This window comes from Pezoporus flaviventris, unplaced genomic scaffold (genome assembly GCF_033815535.1).
Source record: "Pezoporus flaviventris isolate CSIRO_AGI_PZ_B2104156 unplaced genomic scaffold, CSIRO_AGI_Pfla_v1 ptg000023l, whole genome shotgun sequence".
Taxonomy (NCBI): Eukaryota; Metazoa; Chordata; class Aves; order Psittaciformes; family Psittacidae; genus Pezoporus; species Pezoporus flaviventris.
Genome location: NW_026892571.1, coordinates 8,494,978 through 8,516,620, shown reverse-complemented (window position 1 = coordinate 8,516,620; position 21,643 = coordinate 8,494,978). Strand labels below are relative to the sequence as shown.

Sequence of the window (21,643 nt, the reverse complement as noted above, 5' to 3'; positions counted from 1 at the left end):
AGTAGTATAAGCTGCCAGTGTTCAAAGCAACGCATCACTGGGAGAGATAGTACTCCATGTTTTCCAACAACAGCTTCTAGATAACATTGCTAGTTTGCCATAAATTCAACATATAGTCCAGCCTGAAATAACTCTTCAACACAAGTGTTCAGATAACTCTATTGAGTCACTAACTGAAAATCAGAAGGAAGTAATCTCCAGAGTCCCACACAGATGCCTCTCAAGGTGACATTGAGTGAGATATATTGACAGATTTCTATTTCTCTCTCTCATTAAAAGCCAAAGCTACAAGCCTTGGCAGAAAGGCATCAGGTTCCAGTCATCAGTGTATTTGTATCAACATTGTCTGAATGGGCAAGTCATAAGGATGTTGTTTCTCTATGGTTTTAATTCAGATTCACGTCTTATATCAGAGTCTCTTCTTCAGCTTCTATTCATACCACCTTTTTCTCCTGTCAGTATTTACCAGTCAAAACACCCAGCTGCATATGAATGATTATCACTGAAGTAACTACTGCCACAAACCATGGAAATGCAGTGTCTGCTCTCTGTTCCAAATGCCACCTGCACGGCAAAGGGTGTCTGGATGGGCAGAGCCTGGGCAGGTGGCTGAAGGCTGGGCTGAAGAGCTGTGTAGGAGTGCAGGGAGCTGTCAGTGCTCCCAGCAAGCAGACCACTGGGCCTGTGGGCCTGCTGTAAAGATTCACGATAAGCTGAGCACAGATCTTGTACTGGCCACTGGAACTGGGAAAACGTAGCTGAATGCTGTGTTAAAGGGTGGTAACTAGATTGCTGGAAGAGAACTTGAGTAGTAGCTTGGTAACTCAGATTTCCCACTGCTTCCTGTTCTTGATGTTGAATTGTTACTTGCTTTTTTACGTTATTGGCTTCATTGACGTCATTCTCATAATACCTGAAACAAATTATAAGTAGGATTTATTAAAAAGAACTTCATAGAGGCTGCATATATGCCAAAGTGTTCACCAGTTGGGCTACATTATCAGCTTTTTTGCCCTAGGTGTATATTGTGACTCTAGTTGCTTTCACAATTAATTTCTAATTATCCTGCTGCAATCTTCACACACAACAGGTCTATGGATTATTTTGCATCACAAGTATGTTTTTACTGATGGACCGGCTGTCTTGGAATCTTAAGTCCACAACATAGAGAAATTTGAAATAGTATTTGCAGAGTATTAAAGTGCATATCTATAAAGGAACAATGCAAATTCCAATTGATATTAGAAAGAAACATTTTCACACTTGTGGCTATCACGAGAATGATGATGCACTGCAGCCAGTGGCCCTGAGAGGTTAGGAAGTCTCTGTCCTTGGAAACAGCCAAAATTTGACTAGACAACATCCCAAGCTGTCTGATTTATTTAACTTCAGTTGGCCCTGCTTTTAGTAGGAATTCAGAAGGTCCACCATCACTCCCAGCCTAAACAGAAAATTTTAAAAGCCAAATAGAATGATTAAGACTGTATGTGCTCACATACCAGAGCAGTATTGATGCATCCCAGTCATGTCCTTTACTAGAGAAAAAGCAAAGAACAGTTCTGAAATGTCTCCCTAGTGTATTGTTGGAGATGTGTGTCTCTGCAGCAGGTGTATTGTGGGTACAGTAAGAAAACAAAGGGAAAAAATATTTCATCAACCATCTCTAAAACCTTCCATCCAACCACACAGACAACCAGTAGAACATAATGAACACTAAACTGTGCACACTGTTCTGCATTGTAATTGTTGTTAAATACAATATTTAGTAAAAGTGACCTGATTTTTAATCTTTTATTCCTCTCCCCAAACTGAAGATGGAGACTACTAATGTAATATTGTACTATCTTAATTCTAGCCAAACAATTACTTAAAGAAAATAAAAATAAAACAACATCTTAACATCTTCTTAAAAGCACAAACAGGTTTTGTTCCTTTCTTACATGAGCATCATCTCAATGCACGGGGCAAGATGTTCCAAGGAATAGCATGTTAGCCATTCAAGATGCATTGTCCAGACAGGAGAAACCTGCATACAGATACGTGCGGCACAAACACAAGCTGCAGCAATCAGAGATGGACGAAAATGGAGGAAAGTGGGATCTACAAAAGAAAAAACAAACCCAAGAATTATACTCCTGCTCATCACTGCAGTGAACACAGTATACATGGCAAAACAGGACAAAATTACACCCACAACTTTGTTCCACACATCTCAAAGTATTAACTCATGACCAGAAAAAGCCTCTCAAAACTGGATGAAGCTTTCCTGAAGATCTCTGTGCTACTTGTTCGTAACTATTATCAAGGCTTCAGTAAGTTTTTATTTCAGAAAAGGCCACAAAATAGACTTTGCTGAAATTTGTAGACTGGTCTCAGCTGAACCACAGTTTGGTACTGGCAATTACACACATATTAATATTAGTGTTGAACCCAGCCTATGAGGATGCTGTAGTTCACTGGCTCTCACATGGGCAGATATTAGAAGCGATGCTACAGATAAAATCATTAAAAGCCCCATTGTTCTAAATATGTCTTGCAGCACAGGACCCTGTAAAAAATATCATTTAAAAAGATTCATATATTGAACTGCATATCGTATCTGCAACTGACAGTAGTTCACAGTCTGTGGCAGACCTAAACTTAGACCCCATTTCTGAGAGCCTCACCAATTAGTGTTCTAAGCTGAAGGAAAAACCTGATCCCACCTAGAGATTTCTGAAGAGACAAGACACTTGCACACAAACAAGGGTCACCTCCCATTTGCCATCTGAAATAACTGCAAAGAGAAACCATTTTGCACAGATAACTTTGTGCAATCCACATTATGACAAGTTTTAAAGCCTTTATCTCTTTCAGACTTTTGCCTTTTGCCTAATGGAAGATCATTCTAGCACAAAACTAATCCTCCTACCTTGCACTGAGAAATCAAGGAAATAATATGCATATTTCTCCAGAAAGTCTTTGGCTTCAGTTGGCGAGGTGATGGGCCAGCCATTGTAAAGTTCATTCTCTCCAATAGACATGTAGAGGTAGTAGTCAATGTAGTGTGCTGGTGTTGGCATACAGAGGTTCCAGTCGAAGATTTCCAAAAGCAGTAATTCTATCGCAAGCAAATCTTGCTTGTTTAATACCACATTCACTTTGCACATGTACGCCAGGTTATTTAAGAGCGCCAACTTTGGAACTTTATCTTCTCTATCTTCAAATTTACCTGCCAGAAGAGATGGTTTTCAGGTAAGATTTATCATTATGATTGAGCGTCCAAAAGCCAGTAAAGAACACTCCCAGAAAGTCTAATGATAAAAGGTGCTTTTTAAAGAATGGTGAGAAAGTACAGTGACACAAGAAAGGCAACAGACTAGCCAATGTATTCCTAATGTCCTTTTTACAGTTTTGTTTTTGTTAGTATACTATCAGTGACAAACCCAGGATTATAAACACATTAGGATTACAGACAGTTTTGCTGACAATAAATGGAAGCAATCTGCTGAGGGGTATTCAGTCAAGTGTGTAGAAAGTAAGCAGCATGGGGAAAATATAGCAAAGAAAGATCTAATATTGAGAGAAAAAAGCTCCTTTGGGTATAAAAGCTAAATGCACATGCTACAAAAAGGAAGACATTAAAAACCCCTGGGCAATGCCACCTTTGCCCTTGCTGCTTCAGAATTTCTCTTTGTTCCTTCCTGTCTTGGGGGGGCCTCATTAACTAAGGTCACTGAATGGCTAGGAGAAATACACTGTAACCAAGTGATTAACATAAATAATTCCTACAGGGTTAGGAGAGAGCATACATTTTCAGCCAAGACAGCTGAGCAAAGCTCCACCTTCTTCTAAACTGTATTTACCAGCCTACTGAAACAGCAGTAGCCTCTAGAATGACTCAATTTTCAGCAGTAAGTACAAAGTGCAGTCATTTTGTACAGAAAACCAGGATCTCGCTCTATTTCATAAAAAGCATCCTCCTTTCATAAAAAGTGTCCAATAGATCTAGTCCTGGGAGTCAAATCCGCTGAGAAATACAGCAACAGTGTTACTCTGCTACAAACTTAAAACAATAAAATCTTGTTAAATTCACACTATTACTTTTTAACCAAGCTGATAAAGACCTATCTACCAGACTCTCCTTGTTCAAGAGCTAGCAACTATCGACCACCACTAGTAAATTTCCACTGCACCTTAAAGAACATCCCTGCTGCAAAACCCAAACCCATAGCTGCTCAAGAGTACTCTGCAGTTACTTTTCCTTTTTGTTCTTGAGGGCATGTATTCCACAATTGATTCTTGTTTCAGTTGTCCTTTTGCTGCCTCTGTAAGAGTGCTCCTTTACCAACATAGACCAAGTGACAAGATATCGGCATGTCATATGGCTTCAGTGTCTTGTCAAATCTAAGTGACTCAATATTGCACTAGAAAATTGTTTTAAAAGATGTTACCAACCGTTTGAGATACCAATTCCATCCAAAGTGTTTCCAGTGTATTAAAACTGACCATTTTCTGTACTCCTAGCAGCTTGAATGTCTTTTTAACACATTCAAAAGTGGATATGAAATACATTATAAGTGTAATATGGCAGCACCTCACCATAAAAGAGCAGAACAATAGCAATGAAAAACAAAATTCATCCATCATATTAAGTACAATACAAAAGGGTTGTGGGCATACTGTCAGTGAAAAAGCCCTTGAAATTCAGGAGTCTGTATATGCGTTCATGAATCTCCTTGTTACCTAAACTTAGAAGTGTTTAAGAAAAATTAAATTTGAGAGGAAAGTTAACCCTTTGTTCTCCTCCTTCCCCCCAGGTGATGTCAGCCTGGTACAGAAATTTAATGAGTATGCTAGTGGAAGTAGGAGAAATCACTGCATGCCCAGAAAACTACAGACAGGATCTGTCATTCTGGCTCCTGTAAGGTCTGTAAGCTCCTTTCTTCCCACTCAATTTTGGAAATTTCAAAAGGTCAAACTATAGTCTGGAGAGCAGCACAATAGTGTTAGGAAGGTATCATACTAACAAAGGACAAAGCTATTGACTGGAAAATTCTTCCTTTTAACTTTCCACCTTGATCTAAAACACTTTGTTTCCAAGTTTATCAAACCCCTTCCTCACCTATTTTGAATTGAAATCTAGAGAGGACAGCAAAAGTTATTTCATGCCATCAGACCAAAGAGGTCAGAGGCAAGCTGGCCATGAGCAAGTTGGAGATGTTTTTTAAAATGCAGTGTGACTTTTTCCAGTTCCCCAGTTTCCCTAATTTAAGGATATCAAAATATAGCATTCCTATTTTTGTTCCTTCAGTTGCAGCAGTAACTGAGGTTCTATGCACAGCGTATTTATGCTGAGAGAACCAGGACCTCCAACACAATCGCTGCAAGAGTATTAAAGGCTCAGCCAAGACAGTTTCAAGTTTAATACTGACCAAACAAATAACACTGACTTGATTAATCAACATCACACTTTGGGAAGAAAACCAAAGCTGTTTCACCTAAATTATCATCTGGAGTCTGTCCTTTGAAGTCATTTGCATGCTTTTGAAATGCCACCATAGACACCTCAAATTAAAAGTTTGGTCTTGGGTTCTGGGGTTTGGTTACTGGTAAAACCATTTAGTTGTCACTATTGTCACCTGAAAAAGTTTTTCTTTGAGGTAACAATTATCAGCCTTTAAAGCAATGCTTAATTTAAGAAATATGTGGATGCTGCAAATTTTTATACAAGGAAACTTATTGAGGTCAATAGGGTAAATAAAATAAGATGAACCTGTAACATATGTTTACATTTATGAGAAACTTTTTTGTAAAAATCTAAATAAATGGGGGCAGAATGGAACATTTTTAATGTGTGTAATACCACTGTGATTAATGATAACAAGGTATTTCCAAGTTACTTTAGATGATGTTCTGTCCCACTCCAAATTCTACAATCAGATGCTCCCCAGCCTAAAAAAAAGTGAGTGCTTTTTGTGTTACACATTCACACTTTTCTTTTGATGAATGAAAGCCAGAGCAAGTCCTGTTGTCAAGGGGACAAGGCTGAAACTATAAAGAAGTGCATTTCATTAGCACATTTGTCACATTATCAGAACAGCCTATCAATCCATGCCAGCTTTTCTCTAGGAAAAAATAAAGGTCTTAGAGAAGCATCACTCCTATCAAATATACCCTGAAGAACTGCTTCATCCACTGCAGCAGGCAACTGGATGGAGCAGTCACAATGTAAATCTTGCTACACAGCAGCAGTTCAGACTGATTGCTACTGGTTGGGTAGGTATCTTCCTGGGGTTTTACATGGGCAGCAAAACAAAGGCAGGACATGCAGGCAATTTCTTTTATTACATTTTCAGAGTCCTTGAGAAGACGAAGGAACAAAAAAGACTGCTAATTTAAAGAGTCACTAAAGTGTAAATACGTTTTGTCCCATACACAATTAAAATCAATCCCAAAGAAGGATAAACCAGTCAAACCCATCTAGCCCAGCATGAAGAAAAGACCTGTGGCTGCTTGTGCAGCTAAAGGCCTACTTTTCTTTATTCCTACACTGTTCCAGAAGGTGGTAAACCAAACTTCTGAGACTCTCTCCCAGGCTGCACCCAGACACAAACACAGCTTCTAAATGTCCTCTAAGCAAGGGAAGGAAGAGACAGGCTATTTTAGAGATGCCTTACTACAGTAAAGTTTAATTAATCAAGAAAATATTCTGTACATGTTACGTCAACAGGGAAATAAAAACAATAATTAAGAGTACAGACTAAGTTTTACACTAATCTATATCTTGTACTGACACCCACTATTATCTTTTATTGAAAAGAAGTAGCTCAGCTGTCTTTGTCACAACAGCTACCTGCTTAAGAAATGGAGACAAGGAACAATAGAGAATGGATGAGAAAACACAGTCAAACAGGAAAGCTGCCTGATGTCTGACAAGAGCTCCACATAGTTAATGAGGAATTAGGCAATAAAGGATTACCCATGCCCTAAACTGAGCCCACTTAGCACGGACATCTTTTCTTGCTCTGATTGGTTTTACTGTCCCGAGTTAATTCAGCTGCTGAAATCCACTGGCAGACTAAGGAGCTGAGCAAAATAAAGCCAGGAAAACCATAAGAAATACCCAAGTACTCTGTGAGGCAATGCAGCACTGGATGTGCTGAGCAGTAAACCAGCTTTGCTTAAATCAATACATTTAAAAACTGTTTTCATGTCTCCATAGCAGCAGAACCCTCTTGAGGAAGAGGGGCCATAAGAACTAAAATTGCTGGAACATTCAGTGCCAATGAATGGCTGAGATGTTGCTTTTATCAGGTACAGAAGCACCTGCTGCTGAAGGGGGTTAGCTCTTCAGGAAAGAAAGGAACAGGCTTCAGGACCCAGCTAGGATTTTACAGCAACAAGCAAAAGCTGCACTGCTTTAACTATACTGATACACCATAACTGTACAGTCTCTGTATAGTACAGTTAGAAAACTCACAGAAAAAACAATTGCAGTGGTTTAAGACTTACTGTCCAGGTGCTTGCTTTCTCCCCAGAGTTTACTGCTCCTGCAGCTGGGCCATCTGAATTGATTGTGTCAGTGCAACTCATCTACTATGGGGCAGCTGGTTTGCACAGCTTTCAGCAGGCAACTTGAGTCAAGCAGCACTAAAGCAGATGGGCTATCTTTACACAATCCCTTTTTCTAACAGGACACTTAGGGCTAGAGCACCTTAATATCACTATCATTTTCTGTAATAAATTGCCCAATGAAGATGCAGTTTACAACCTGCTGCTGCTCAGCAGTGCCCCTCTACAAGGATCTGCCTTCTCAGCTGCCTGGTGAGGCAAACTGAAAGCTCCTCAATTCCCTTCAAAGTGTTAGTTAACCTAGATCAATCCATCTACTGACAGCATCAGACAGATGATTTTGTCTGGAAAAATAAATCAGAGCTTACTAAAAGCACTGGGGTCCTCTGGGGGAAAAGGAAAGTAGTAACATTTTTAGTCACTTATAGGAGCATCTGTCTATAGCCTGATGCAGAGACAGAGTCCTGGCTTCTGTGCAGGTGTACTGGTAACTATCCTGGCTCTAGATCCAGCTGGCTTGGCTGAAGACCACCAGTCCCAGCTGTCCAACATTACTTTTCACCAAAAACCAGCATCTCTCCTTTTGAACAATTAAAATCACTGGACTTCACTAATGATCTTGTGGCAGCAGGAACCTACAACCTCTTATATTACCACAGTGGACCTCCAAAGGAGGTTCTCCGTCTCTAGTCATGTACCTAGCCAAAACATCCACATGGACAGGTCTTTTTGTGTTACAGAAAGATGTTCAGTTTATGATTCTGATTTAGATCATAAAGTTTCCCTTAGTGCAAGTGAAAGAGATGGGCTATTCCAAATGCATTCCTAAAGTAACTGCGACATCAATTTTTCCAGCAACTTTTCCTTCCCTCCCCAAATAGCACTTAGTTCACTGCGAACAATTTTTACCATTCTTTTTCAGAATTGATTGAGAGGAAATAACAACCACTGATGACATTAGTAAACTTCAAAGCTTTTATAGCTGTTGTGAGGAGCTAAACTATCTGGAAGGAATTGCCAGAAGCCTTCTATTATTATGGTGTGCATGCATTGCAAAGAAACATACATCTTCTGCCTAGTCAGTAACTGAATGATATGAGGGACACACCATCCACATTCCTCTCAACTGCAGCAAGTCCAGGCTGAACATTACTTGACTGCTAGTGCAATTTGTTTGCAACAGTATTAACTTCTCAGCCCCTCCCAGTTATTACCGAAGTGGGAAACACTATCATCATCCAGTTTCCCTGGCTGGGGAAACTGATGACCCAGTCAAAATGGGAAAAATTAGAAATTAGCCCAGCTAACTAAAGGACATCTAGCAGAATGCTACATTCTCCATCATGACAGCACTGCTGTTGTATGCTATCAAAAATAGGTGATGACAATGTCTGTAGGTAAAGAGACGAGTGTTTGAAATCCTTTAGATCCAGACCAGAAGCAACAAGCTTCAAAGCAAAACACAAGTTTACAACAATTTTTAAACTTAAGAATAGTCTTCACTTAGAAGTTTGCTGCTTCTATTTCAAAAGTTGTGTCTAAAAGCTTCTCTACTATGCCGCTCCCACCCCCAAAGCAACCCATACTTACAATAATTAGTGGGAATAAGTAATCTTGCCTCTAACTACACCTCATCTTGCTTGTGGCCTGCAGACTAACCTTAACAACCTGTTTTTTTCTAAGGAAGCAATCAGGAAGAAAACCCAGAGTTTCTCAAAACGTGTTTATAACAATTACTCAAAGACAGTCTGTATCAAACAGTCATTTTGATATTATGTATATACCACAACTATTATTGGGGTTTTTTTTTGCCCTCTACAATGAAGGTGTATTTTTTTCAGGACTACAAGTCTCTTGCAACACAGCCTGCAGAGCACTTTTGCTGCAATCCTCTGCTGAAAAACCATGCCACTTCCTACAGTAATGTTTTGCAGGAAGGTCTAATTACTGCACTTGCACTAACAGGCAATGAACTAGTTTTACTCTTCTTTGCTACAGTGAGAACTTTTAAGGTGACTTCAGGTTGGTACTTCTGACTTACTCAGAATCTTTTACTCCAAAACATTAATTTTGAAACTAATAAATTAAACATAGGAATTCCCACTTATTGTAGAGTAGTTTTTCTTGACTTGCATCACTTTGAACTACACATACCAAAAAAGAACATTATGATGGCCCAGGCAGTAAAAACAGAGCTTACTATGCTCCCAAAAGTCTCCAGGCTGAGCCCTACTAGCATTTTAAACCTTACCTATACAAGTTAATGAGGAGTTAATTTTGTGCAAAGCTACTTTGGTTCAACTGTCAATGTTTTGCTTCTACATGTTGGTAGAAAAGCTGCCTTTACAGTAGTTGATCTTTTCCCCTTCCTGTAAGGGACGATTTTATTCCAAATCAAGATGTATACATGCTACTGCATTGCTCTGATCTTAGTTTTAGAAAGACTCTCACACTCTTTAGTTCACTAGACATAAGCTTGCTCTTTTAAGCAAATTGCTTTCCCCCTCACCCCCAACAGGCAGAAGTTACAAAACATTTCCCTCTAGTATTATCATAGGGCAGTTTGTGAACTTCCTTTTCCTTCACAGTTGCACAGAGATGGCCTAAGTTGCATTTTACTTCAGTTATTTACATAATGAAAGTCTTGACAGCTTTTTTGCTTCTTTTAAAATCCTTGAATATAGATGTGTAGCACAAGTTATGCAGTTGAGCCAAGCTTATTAACAGACTGCTTTATGCCTTGATTTGGACTTCATTAGGCTTTACCCTAAGTACGTGAAAGCTGTTAACACAGAGAAAACAGTACATGATATATGAGGAAAACAACCATCTGCTCAAAAGAAAAAGCCTTAATAGACAGCAGCCAACTTACTTGCTAGGCGAAGACAGAAAAATGAAATTATGCAGAGTTGCTGGGCAGTCACATCATAGCGATCCATGAAGAGGTCCAGTAGATAGATAGCGAGATGCCGGGCTGTAGGGCAGAGGTTGCAATGGTTGCTGAGCACAGTCAAGACATCAACGAAGTATCGGCGCATCCCAATCTGCGGTGAACGAGCCTTGTACACAGGCAATTTGAGTTCCTATAGGGAAAAAAATAGGAAGAAAGGTACTGAAACAGAAAGCATTTCAGTGTCTGGAATCCCAAACCAACACCCACCACCTGCTATGGCAAATGCTTAGCAACTACAACACTGATTGACACAGAAATCAGGGCTGGATTACTGCATGTTTTGACAGTCAGTTAACTTCTAATACTTTGGTCATCCACACGCTTTCCTCACCAGCATTAATCATATGGTCAAACACTGTAGTTTGATCCAGGAACAACTTGCTGTTGCTTTCTACAGAACACCAAACTTCTTGGCCATCTTAAAGGATTCCTTTTTAACTTTGTTCACCCCAATTAGGTTGTTACATAGACTTTTAAGAGTTTCATTAAGCAAGAAGGGCAGGATATGTTTCCCTGATACTGCCCCCTCCTCAGCTGCCCAAGTTACTAATATTTAAGAATTTCACATTGTATGTGGCTACAGCAAGCAACAATGAACAAAATGGGAGAATGATTAGACTTTCATCATTATAGCAAGTTCCAGTATTTTCTGTAGTAACCTCTTTCAGCATTTAAAGAGCTAATTATTAAACTGAGACTGTATTTCACATACAATATATGAATTTTCATTTCCAAGGGAGAATTACATAAGTTTATGGTCTACCTATGCTAGCTCTTCACCTGCAAGTGTTTTTACACACAGATTTGTAGCCACTACACAAAGGGTAGCTTAAGGGTGGGAGTGAAGTTGCTTGGGAATACCTGTAACAGGCTAAAACCATTTTCTCTCTTCAGACATGGTCTTATACTAATGCAGTTACCATGGCCAGACTTGAATTAAAATGGGCTGAACACCATGTTAATAGGCATGGATTAGAAAAATACCCTTTCAGCAAGGTGTGCATCTCAGGAATGTATCAAGGTAATACATAATTTTTGCATTACCTATATTTGAAAATAAATCAGAAGTAGTACAGTGCAGCAGGATAGAAGTGGTTTATAATGGAATACAAAGCTGTACATAGCAGTTAATTCTACTACATAAGTAAGGTATTTTTTCAATCAAGTGCTGGGAAGAAGTATCTGCACTGGCTACCCCAATACAGGAGTAAGAGGCAGCACCTTGCACATCTGGCACGGTGGCTGCCCACACTCCTTTCATCCCCTGGAAGGAGGCATTCCACAAGGAGGTTCAACTTATCAGGGAAAAATAGCTACACAATCAGACTCAGAGGGGCACACAACTGGAATCCAGGGAGGCTCCCAAACAAGAAGCAGCTTACAAAGACAGCAAGCTGAGTGCTGTTCCAGATGATTGCTTCCCAGGCCTTTTTAAAGAAAGTCAGTGAAAAACACATTTCGGGCTGAACAGACACATGCTGTGGACAGGCAAACAGCCCTTTGAAACCTGGGACAGCCTGCTCTGGGGGATTAGAAAGAAATCGCCCACCAGTAACAATTTATAAAGCAGGGAGACAATGGGACATGTTCCCCCCCATTGTTTTATACCCAGAAAAACCCCATAAATTTGATTTTTCAACTGCCTTATGTACAGAGATTTCAATCCGTCAGTGCAAGTGACATATACAGTTTCAGAGCAGGAATTCATAGCATACCAATAACAAATGTTCTGGCAGAAATGGTTTAAAGCTCAGTGCTTACATCAGTTAAAATAGCTGCATTGTTTCTAACTATGTCTACACAAAGCACAAGCTAAAGTAAGATCAGGTGGCAATTCTACCTCTGGCATATTTTGTTCTTCTAGGTGACTGGTAGGAGCTTCAAGTTTCATTTTCTGAGATGTTTTTCCTGTTTCAACAGCTAAGTCTCCCAGCAAAATTATGCCATACACCAGGGCCAGCATACATATTTATTGTGATATTTGATTTTTAGACCATAACAATACATAACCAGTAGCCCCAGTTATACATGTAGTCAAAAATTCTGACATGTCTCAATGTTACAGTTCAATGGGTGAGCATTAGAGGCTCAGAATTAAAGCAGAGATCCAGAGTTTTGCATCCAAACCCCTGATGCTCAGAAGCCAGAACTACCCCTCCTCAGCCCACTGCACTAGCAAATTCAAAGACCAGTCAAAGCGCTGGATTTAAGCCAATAGGATTATTCTGTTACCGGTTTAACAGACATTTACTCCCCTGTAACACATCTGCTTTTTTTTATTTATATATATATTTTTTTAACAATCTGTGACTATCAAAGGGCACAAGTGAAAGGCATTTCCATTTTTTTCCACCAAAAACATGCACATGGGCTTCAGTATAATGAGACCTGACAGCACAGACAAGGTTCAACTTCAGGATTACTGTTTGGAGTATCAGAACCATGTGCTGTGGTTTCTTTCAAGATCAAGTTCACAGGTATTAATTCATCAAGGGTAATTATCTGTGTATAGGCAACAGCCTTGCCCTGCACCATACAGCATGAAGCAGTTAGTAAGTGGTTTAATAGGGCTGCTTTTACACTGACAGAGCAGACTTAAATGGCGAGGTTTTCTTTTAAAGGAAAGCAAGTAATGAATAGTTTAACAATGCAAGAACTGAACAGCAGGCTTACGGTTATCAGCACTGCTGTGGGTATGTACCTCCTTCCATCACCCCCCTTACCCAGGATTCTTTAGCATAAACTCATCAAGCAAATAATTATTCCTTTGAATTAAAAAAAGCCTTTGCTGCTTTGGGGATAGTGATGCAGAATCAGCAAACACAACTCAAGGGGAAAAAACGAATTAACTTCTGGAGAGCAAGAATAAATCGTTTCAATTACTTACTTTTTGCCACTACCTCCAGGAAAGACCAAGCCTCGTTGTCTGCTGGAATTGCCCCTTCATATGCTGCTTCTGCTTATCTTTGACCTGTTTATCTACTTCAGCAACTTTGCTTTGGGCTACTGAACAATTACCACATTGAAATGCTAAAAGCAGCAACACACATGTCTTGGAAATTACTTGGCCAGCTTTGCTCAATCTATCGATCAGTGTCTCTCCACAAAAAGCCTCCACAAAGTCAGACCACAGCATTTAAAGGGATCACCACTTAAACTCAAAACATGAAAAATAAGGCTTGGACTGAGAAACAGTGTTAAGGTGAAGACAAATTTTAAGCTGGCACCTCCTACCAGCTTCAAGACCTGACCTTCCAAAAGAAGGGAGTCAGTGTAAACATTTTTAAGTGGTGTAGGGGACAGCAATCACATCTGAAAGCCAGACAGGCTCCAGACATTAGCCATTCATTCTCTGCAGAGACAGCTCACCACCAGTAACCTGACCGCTTCAGCTGGCACAATCCATTACCTGAGCTTAGGAGACACGATTTCGTCTGGTCTGGATGGCTTTATAACTGGACTGAGCAAAAGCACTTCAGAATCCATCCCTAAAGGAGGCACTAGGCAACAAGACTAAAGAAAGCTTTTGAGCAACCACAGGAAGGTGAGGCTTTCACTGGCAATTTAATCTAAATGAGCCAAACAGCGATTGAAGTGGAGAGGAAGAAAATTTAACAGGATCACTTCCTCCAGCTCCCTTAAAGCAGCACCTGACTCAGGCCAGTCTACCCAGCACTTAACCTCCTCCGAGTTCCACATCAGGTGGTCTGGTGTTCAATATGGCAAGAAATTCCATGCGTACATTTTTCTCTGTCCAATTTATTTTCACTAAAACTCTTCTCCCACTGGTAACCAGTAATGAACTGACAAGCAGTCAGGAAGAAAAAAAAAGCAGTAGAAAGTTAGCAAGTGATATGACATTGTGGTAATAAGGTTCACTAATAACGATCAGCTCTCTGAACAAAAGTGGAATTCATCAAGGTATTTTAGAACGACTCACAGGCTTTTTGACAAGAAAAATGAAACGCAGCAAATATGCCTCAGGTTCTGAAATTCAGGGAGCTGTTAACTAAATCTGGTTTTCTACCATGTAGTTTTCTACCAGAGCACTTGGACTTCAGCTGGGATCTGTTCTGTGCCACAGGTCAAACATGCAGCATCTTCTGACTCCTGCAACAGTTCCAGTTCTCCTTGCTGCCCTCCTCCCTCTCCCAGCACCAGCAGTTCCAGCTGCAGGGTACCAGGGTACCAGCTGCTGCACAGCCAATCTCCAGAGAACTGCATCCTCCGTGGACAGCCAAGTAAATTACCTCAACCTTTCTGGAGCAAAACAAAGCACCTGAGCCAAAGCTCCTCAGTAACAGTAAGGACTATTCATCCAGAAATAACTTGCAATACTCCCCTCCACAGACACAGGCTTCATTTACTAATATGAACTTTATACTTCTCTAATTATTATATCTTATTATCTACTTCTGTTTCTGGATACCTCATCAGAATCCAACATATAGCCCCTGCTACCACAGCTCACAAATGTTCACCACTGATCCTAACCCAAAATCTGGAAAAAGAATTTTCCAGCTGATGAAAAAGACACCCAATGAAGTGTAACTTAAGCTTCAACAAGTTCTCCGTGATACTTACTAATCCAGGGGAAAAGTATATGAAACCAAGATACTACTTGTGTGGTGTCAGTATAAGGCACTCAAATTTAAAAGTGCCTTTGCTAAGTATTTAAGTGAGAAAAGTAGGAAAAACCATGGTAACTTCGGCAGTCATTTAGCTCTCACTATGTTGCATGCTCTGGAAAAACAGCCTGTACGTGACCTCCACCAGATTCTTAAGAATTCCTATAGCAAGAATAACAGATACTGCAAAGTTGTTGGCATTAGAACAGGAAAAAGAAATGCCTGTAGATGAAAAATAAAGGGAAAGCTTATCTAGCAGGCTATTAACAGTTGTTCTTTGAAAGAGACAAACTCCTTCCTGTTTTGTGTTCTAAGCAAACAGCTTTCCAGCTGTGGGAGAAAGGTGCCAAACTGACCTCTTGGATACAATTATTGCACTACACATAAGAAACCACTAAAAGCTACCTCCTCTAATGTATTATTTATGCAGGCAAGAAGGTGACATGCAAAGAAAAATTCATACTACTTTTTTATGCAGGAGCTTGAAAATTGAAAGCACTCTGCAGGCTGTTTTGCAGTAGGTAGGTAGCATGCAACCAATTTAATACTGCTATTAACATCATGCTGTTCTTCTCCCCTCCACAGAGCCAATCCAGACTGCAGCACTGTGCCTTCCCGTAACAAAATCACACATAGGAAACTTGCTGGTGAGTGCTTCCATGCTTAGCCGAGTGCAGTTTAACTAATTGATCAAAAAGAGTTAGTGTGTTTGTGAACAGTCTGATAGTAGAGTACAGCTGACGCATTTAGCTTTTCCTCAAGATCTGAACTTAGCATAGACACTTATGCTTCAGGAGTACTACTGAGATGTCACACAAAAACCCTGGGGCAAACCAACACACTATTTCAACTGTACCTGAAAACTTCTTGGGCTTGAATCCATTTCACCCTTCAGCACCCTTGCAACAGCCCCAGGCAATTGAAATTTGCAGGAAAGTTGAACTAGTATTGTGCTTGAAAATCAATTACTTCACATGGTCCACTGTGGATTCTTATCAAGCATTTCATTAAGTCCTTCTTACACACTTCAAAGTACTCACAAGCAGCTAATCTGAGAAGGGTCAGAGACAGGAGTGTGAAAATTGAAATTCCAACTTTAAGGAAAAAGAAGAGAGATCATGAATAACCATGTACTTTATTAGGACACCTGTTCCTTTCAGCTTCATGCACATGCTGCCATCTATAACATAAGTAAATTACAGCAAGCAACCAGTAATGCTATTGTTGCTGATTTTCAGAAGCTAGGGGGTTTTGTGTGTGTTTTCCCTTAAGTGAACAGATTATGCTTTTGTTGCAGTCTTGGATAAAAAAAAAAAATCCTGCTATTAATACACCTCAATGCCTTTTACACCTACTTTCTTTTACAGCTGATAAAACTGGAAAGGTGCATCAGAATGCAAGGTTAATGTTTTATCCTATTAAATGAAATAGAAAAGAGCACAAAACCTTTGCATGTCCACAGGTTCTCATCCAGATCTTGTTTTAAAAAGAAGACCCAGAAGCAACACCTACACGACACCCTAATACCTTCCCTCTGCTCAGAATGTCACTGGCTAGTCTGCACCACTCTGCAGTTCAGGCTGTGTCAGAGAGATCTGACTATGTCAAATTTACCATTTAATTAAGCATTGAAAGGGTGACCATTTTTTAAATTAACAAGGACAAGAGTGGACTTCAGAGGCTAAAAGATAACACAGTACTTTGTTACATCAAGACCTTCACGCTATCTGCAAGTTAAGTAAACCAGATGCTTTGGCCCAACTACATGAAGTACAGGGACATACACTGGATGCAGTGAGAAGGGGGAAGAGGTGGTGTTTTTACTGAACAAAGTTAATAATAAGATCCTGTACTAACAGGAAGATCTAAAACTGCAAGAAATGCATTTATGCTAACATTACTTAAGAGCAGTGAAGGGCCCCTCACAACAAACCCTCTATGGATTACACTCCTGCTTCAGATGACACTCCAGACAAAGCCAAGGGAAATGTTGCATGTCAAAATAGAATGAAACACATCGTGGTGGTAAACAGCATTTCCTCATTAAGATTTTTAAATCAAGAGGAGGTAGGAGATAGCTGTGGAGGAGCATTCACCTAGAGGAAATCACTCATACATTTCTACCACTTAATGGCAAAGAACTGTTTGCTTCCAGCAGAAACAGGATCAGTTCTCCTCACCTGGCTGAAAGCAACTGCAGACAGTAATTTGGACTGCCTTTAAAAAGGTCAAGTTACAATTTTTAACCTTTTAAATTCACAAGCAACAAGTGTAAAATTTGGCTCTGCTCTGAGAAGCTATGCAAGAGATAAATAAAAGGGAAATGTGGGCAGACTAGCAATTCTCATTAATTGCAGGAAATGAACATATCCTGGAAGGAAACAGCCCAACATAAGCACAAAAATGGGGCAGGAATAGCAAACAGACATCAGTTTTTTCTGGGATATTCAGATTGCCTTCTACAACAAAGTATTTCCTCAATTTTAAACAATAAGCAAAAAAAAAGCCATCACTGACTTGTCACTCAGCTTTCCACTCTTATGGAATATTCTGCGCTACTAAAGTGGAGAGAAAAGGTTTGGGCAGATGTTGCAGTAGTCCCACATCCATACAGAGAGATCTCTGATTTTTGACATGGAAGTCAGCTACCCAGCACAACCAGTACCTTTCCATTATCAGTGATGCAGGGCCATTGGAGAAGTTGCCAAGTACCAGAAAATACCACCACATACACACAGCATAGTTTCTTTGCTTGGTGTGTGTTAGACTCTTCTAGTACAAAAACACAGAGTATGCTCCAATTTTTATTTTCCTTCTCAGACAGGTTTAATACTCTGGCCTAATCCAGGAGAATATTTAACCTTTCATTTAAAGCCTAAGGATGCATGTAGCACTATTGAAATGTAGGCATTTTGTTCCACTAGGTCTGCACACTCAGTAACTAACACAATACAACCCTGCTAAGTTGAACACTACGTGCCAATAATCACAGCACAGATATTTTACTAGTCAGACAATTCAGAGGCTATTAATTTCCTCTGCATTGAGCTAGAGCCTTTGGGAAGTCACAAAGCATCACAGCATCTTTCAGCCCTCTCTGAATGAGAACTCAGGTATAGCACGCACATTCAGTATCGGCTCTCATGCAGAACATAACCCATCAGATACAGCACACAGCATCTGTCACGAAGGACATCATCTTTCAGTGAGGTTAAGAAGAATTCCCAAATCCAGCTGGGGAAATGAGAGGGATGGCATAACACTTTCTCCAGTTGTTAACATAAAACCTGGGCTGTTTCATGGTAGGCATATTTCTGTATTTGTGTGCCTAAAATATTTTTTGAGGAAAAAGAAAAAAAAACAAAACACCAAAAGTGCTTTTAATGATCCTTCAGTTGTTTTCAGAAAATATTTGCTATTTAAAACAAATTATTTTAAACTGCCTATTTTTACCAGGGACACATGCTGTTCCAGGCTAAGACTCCTCAGCAAGTGTCTTAAACCAGAAAAATCATTCAGGCTTGAGGGTACCTTTGCCTGAATCTTCTGTACTCACTCCATTAACATGCTCATACACTAGTAATGCACCAACACACTAATACTCTAGGTGCAGATGCCTCTATTGAAGCTTATTCTGTTCTAATGCAATGGCTACAGGTGTCCCTAAAACTGGTCCATGCTCACAACACTGACTTCAGCACCTCAAAACTACTTATCTTCCTGAAACTTTGTTGAGATCCTTTGTTTTGATCCTTTTGAGAAATTCCACAATGCTCTACAGTAAATTCTGACACTTCAGACATCAAAAAAGCAAACCTTGGCAAAAGAAAAACGTACATCACAAGAAGTGAACCAAAGGAGCTTTAAGGCCTGTGATTATTTTTGCTTGATATACTTGCAGTCTGGATTCTCATGTAGTATTTCCTTCAAAAAGAAAAGTCATCCTTACAAGACAGGCAGAATTAGAATTGTCCAAGCAGAAAGAGTTGTAAAGCTTCCTCAGAGCAGAAAATACCCCCTTTTTGGGGATCCTTTGAATTCAAACAATTCTTGTCATTTCAGCTGGCGCAGGCTAGTATCCATATACAAAGAACAAGTTTTTGCAATTTAGAGTCAGATGCATCCAAAAGCAGGCTGAAGAATGAAAGTCGATTAAAAAGGTAGTGGGCACACAAAACTAAATAAATAATCAAAGCTGCCTCACACCCTTCTTTTAACACCCCGCCAAGTCGATTTTCAGTTATTCCTCCCTGTACTGAGGAGGACCTGCCTCAGCTGGAGGAGGCGAGATCTAACGGAGCCCCTCGCAGATCCCTAACAACAGTTAACTTACCTGACATAATTTATTGCTAAAAGCCTGTAAAGAGAACAAAGGGAACAGAATGTCCAAAGCGTAACTTTGCTAGCCTTAACTTTAGCAACTTAAAAGCTATGTCAAGTGCAGGTTGTCAATATTTGTCGAGGCCTCTCTCTCATGTCACCTCACTAAACAGCACTTCAGAGCTCCTCCGAAGTTCGGAGCCTGCCGAAGGGAACGTGAGAAGCTAACGAGCAGCTCGGTGGTACCTGTTTCCCGTACAGGTTCAGCGCACAGCCGCCGGGTTATTCTGCAATATTATTGCAGGACACTTTGCTGGTTTTCTACTCCACGCGTAAACGATACGAGTAACTTCCAGAAAACCCACTACAAGCCCCACTATAGCTGTTTATTCAGCGCCTCTGCAGCCTGCCAAGGAGCAGGATCCCACCTCTTAACTCTAACTCTAGCATTTATCTGTTGGAAAAGAAGCAATGCTCTTTCTCCAGTTCCATTAATACGCTGATTTTTGACGGGTCAACAGCAACATCCTCTTAGGGTTTAATGCAATCACTCATCAGCGCCTTCACCAAGTTAACGCTACAGGGAAGTCACAGACGGGTATTTTTAGGTAGCAGCTTTCACAGGTTTGGCTTTGAAAAGGTCTCGAGCAGAGCACAGGGAAGGGCTCAGTGCAAACCTGCCCCTCCGCGACGGGCAGAAGGGGAGCTGCCGACACCGAGCCCAGCCGGGGCCGTTCCGGGCCCTGCTCCACGGGCCGGTGGGGCGAGAAGGGGGGGGAAGGAACAAAGCGGGATCCAACCTTCATCCTCAGAGTGTGATGGATGTCTGCTGCCAGCTCCTCTTTCCACCACTCCTTCTCCATCCTTTTCTTTCCATCCAAAGGTCTGGAAGAGAAACGGGACCGCTCTGCAGGGAGGGGAAAACAAACCAGACAAATCACCCGAAGCCCCGCGGCCGTTTCCGCCGGCCCTCCCCGCGGCACCAACCGGCCCCGCTATCAGCGCTAACGACTGCTTAACCCTTTGATTTATGCACCACGCCCGGGGCGCCTCCCCAGCCACCCTCCCGGGGCCGGACCGGCGGTCGGGACCTTCTCCCGGCGCTTCGGGAGCGCTGCCGGGCGCGCACCTCGCAGGAGAGCGGTGCTGCTCGGAGGTTTGTTACCCTAACAACCGGCCGGTTGCTCCGCGCAAGGACACGTCCTTCCGCCCCAGCGGCCGTTAGCGGAGGGTACACCTGCGCTGTCCCGCGCGGCAGCGGACAGCACGGGGCGGACCAGGGAGGCTCAGGGCAGACCAGAGCCGCCGGAGCGGTGACCTGGGTCTGTCGCTGTTGGCTGCACCGGAAAAGGCAGTGCACGCAAATCGGCCGCAGAAAATGGAACGTAAAGCGTGTCCCAGTAACGAAGACTCTGAATACTCAATAAATATCCCCAGAGTCAACAGAAGAGATTGACTTTTTCCTTGGCTTATGATTCCCAACACAAGATGCCCTGACTTAAGCTGCCAGAAATCTGTAGACAGAAGTGCTTGCTCATGTCTGAGCATGAGGTTTGGTAGGACTCCCTTTCAGGCCACATGTCAAGGTTTGCCAAGGTCTCACCGTGCCAGAAAACAGCTGTCCTGTGCAGACACTGAGCTGGGACTCAGCTGGGGGTACACTCCCTCACGTTCCCCATGTCACCACGTCTTGTGTCTTTGGAACGGGTTGCATCCCTGTTACGCAGCAGCACACAGCACAGACTACAGCAGGACCCTGCTGTGATGCCACAAAAACTGGAGATGGGCGGGTCACCATCAGAGCTCAGCCTGGCTAAAGCTTCCAGACTGGGCATCAGTCCCTGTGTTGCCCTGGGAGCTCAAGGACGCTCATCCATTCCAAGTTTTAAACCAAAGAGCCCAAGAAACCACCAGGCACTACGGTTCCCAGCCCTCTGAGGAACATCTGTATGGTTCAGTGGATGCTGCAGCAGACTAAACTGAAATTTTCCAACAAGTCATTCTTAGCGCTCTGCTTAGCAATTCCAGGTGCCAAAACAATCACCACAGAACCTGCTTTATACCCAAATCTCACTACTGACCCAGGAAGGATGAAAAATGTTCACAAGAAATGTTAGCAGGCCTAGCAACAGCTTTCCCATTTAAAGAGCTATTTTTTCTCTGTTGATTTCCTAAAGGAAAGGAACAA

At 41.3% G+C, this 21,643-nt stretch overlaps 2 protein-coding genes across 6 annotated transcripts in view; one reads left to right on the top strand and one right to left on the bottom strand.

Annotated features, from left to right (window-relative positions):
- The window catches only part of FABP6 (fatty acid binding protein 6), a 57,104-nt gene extending 40,110 nt beyond the window's left edge, over nucleotides 1-16,994 (top strand). Inside the window, exons 6-8 of one of the 5 annotated variants that reach the window (XR_009743967.1) lie at nucleotides 4,800-4,903; nucleotides 14,542-14,748; nucleotides 15,721-16,994. The gene's annotated coding sequence lies outside the window, so the exon portion shown is untranslated. Of the gene's footprint in view, nucleotides 1-4,799; nucleotides 5,352-12,371; nucleotides 13,387-13,413; nucleotides 14,326-14,541; nucleotides 14,749-15,720 lie in introns of those variants that run through there. The other 4 variants (XR_009743969.1, XR_009743968.1, XR_009743970.1 and 1 more) reach the window with 4 other exon arrangements.
- On the bottom strand, nucleotides 58-20,318 carry CCNJL (cyclin J like). The gene is made up of 5 exons (XM_061456602.1): nucleotides 20,256-20,318; nucleotides 10,427-10,637; nucleotides 2,912-3,211; nucleotides 1,941-2,100; nucleotides 58-913 (listed from the first exon to the last, which is right to left on the bottom strand). Exons 1-5 carry the CDS (start codon nucleotides 20,316-20,318, stop codon nucleotides 463-465), a joined length of 1,185 nt encoding a protein of 394 aa, XP_061312586.1. The 3' UTR covers nucleotides 58-462.
- Nucleotides 20,319-21,643: the final 1,325 nt, after the last annotated feature.

Bases quoted from the DNA above. Each gene is read 5' to 3' on its own strand.
- CCNJL (XM_061456602.1), bottom strand. From the start codon at position 20,318: ATGGAGAAGGAGTGGTGGAAAGAGGAGCTGGCAGCAGACATCCATCAC. The intron at 10,638-20,255 runs GTTGGATCCCGC...TTTTCCCTATAG, and splicing joins ATCACACTCTGAGGATGAAG to GAACTCAAATTGCCTGTGTA. The intron at 2,101-2,911 runs GTAGGAGGATTA...TTTCTTTTGTAG, and splicing joins CCTTGATTTCTCAGTGCAAG to ATCCCACTTTCCTCCATTTT.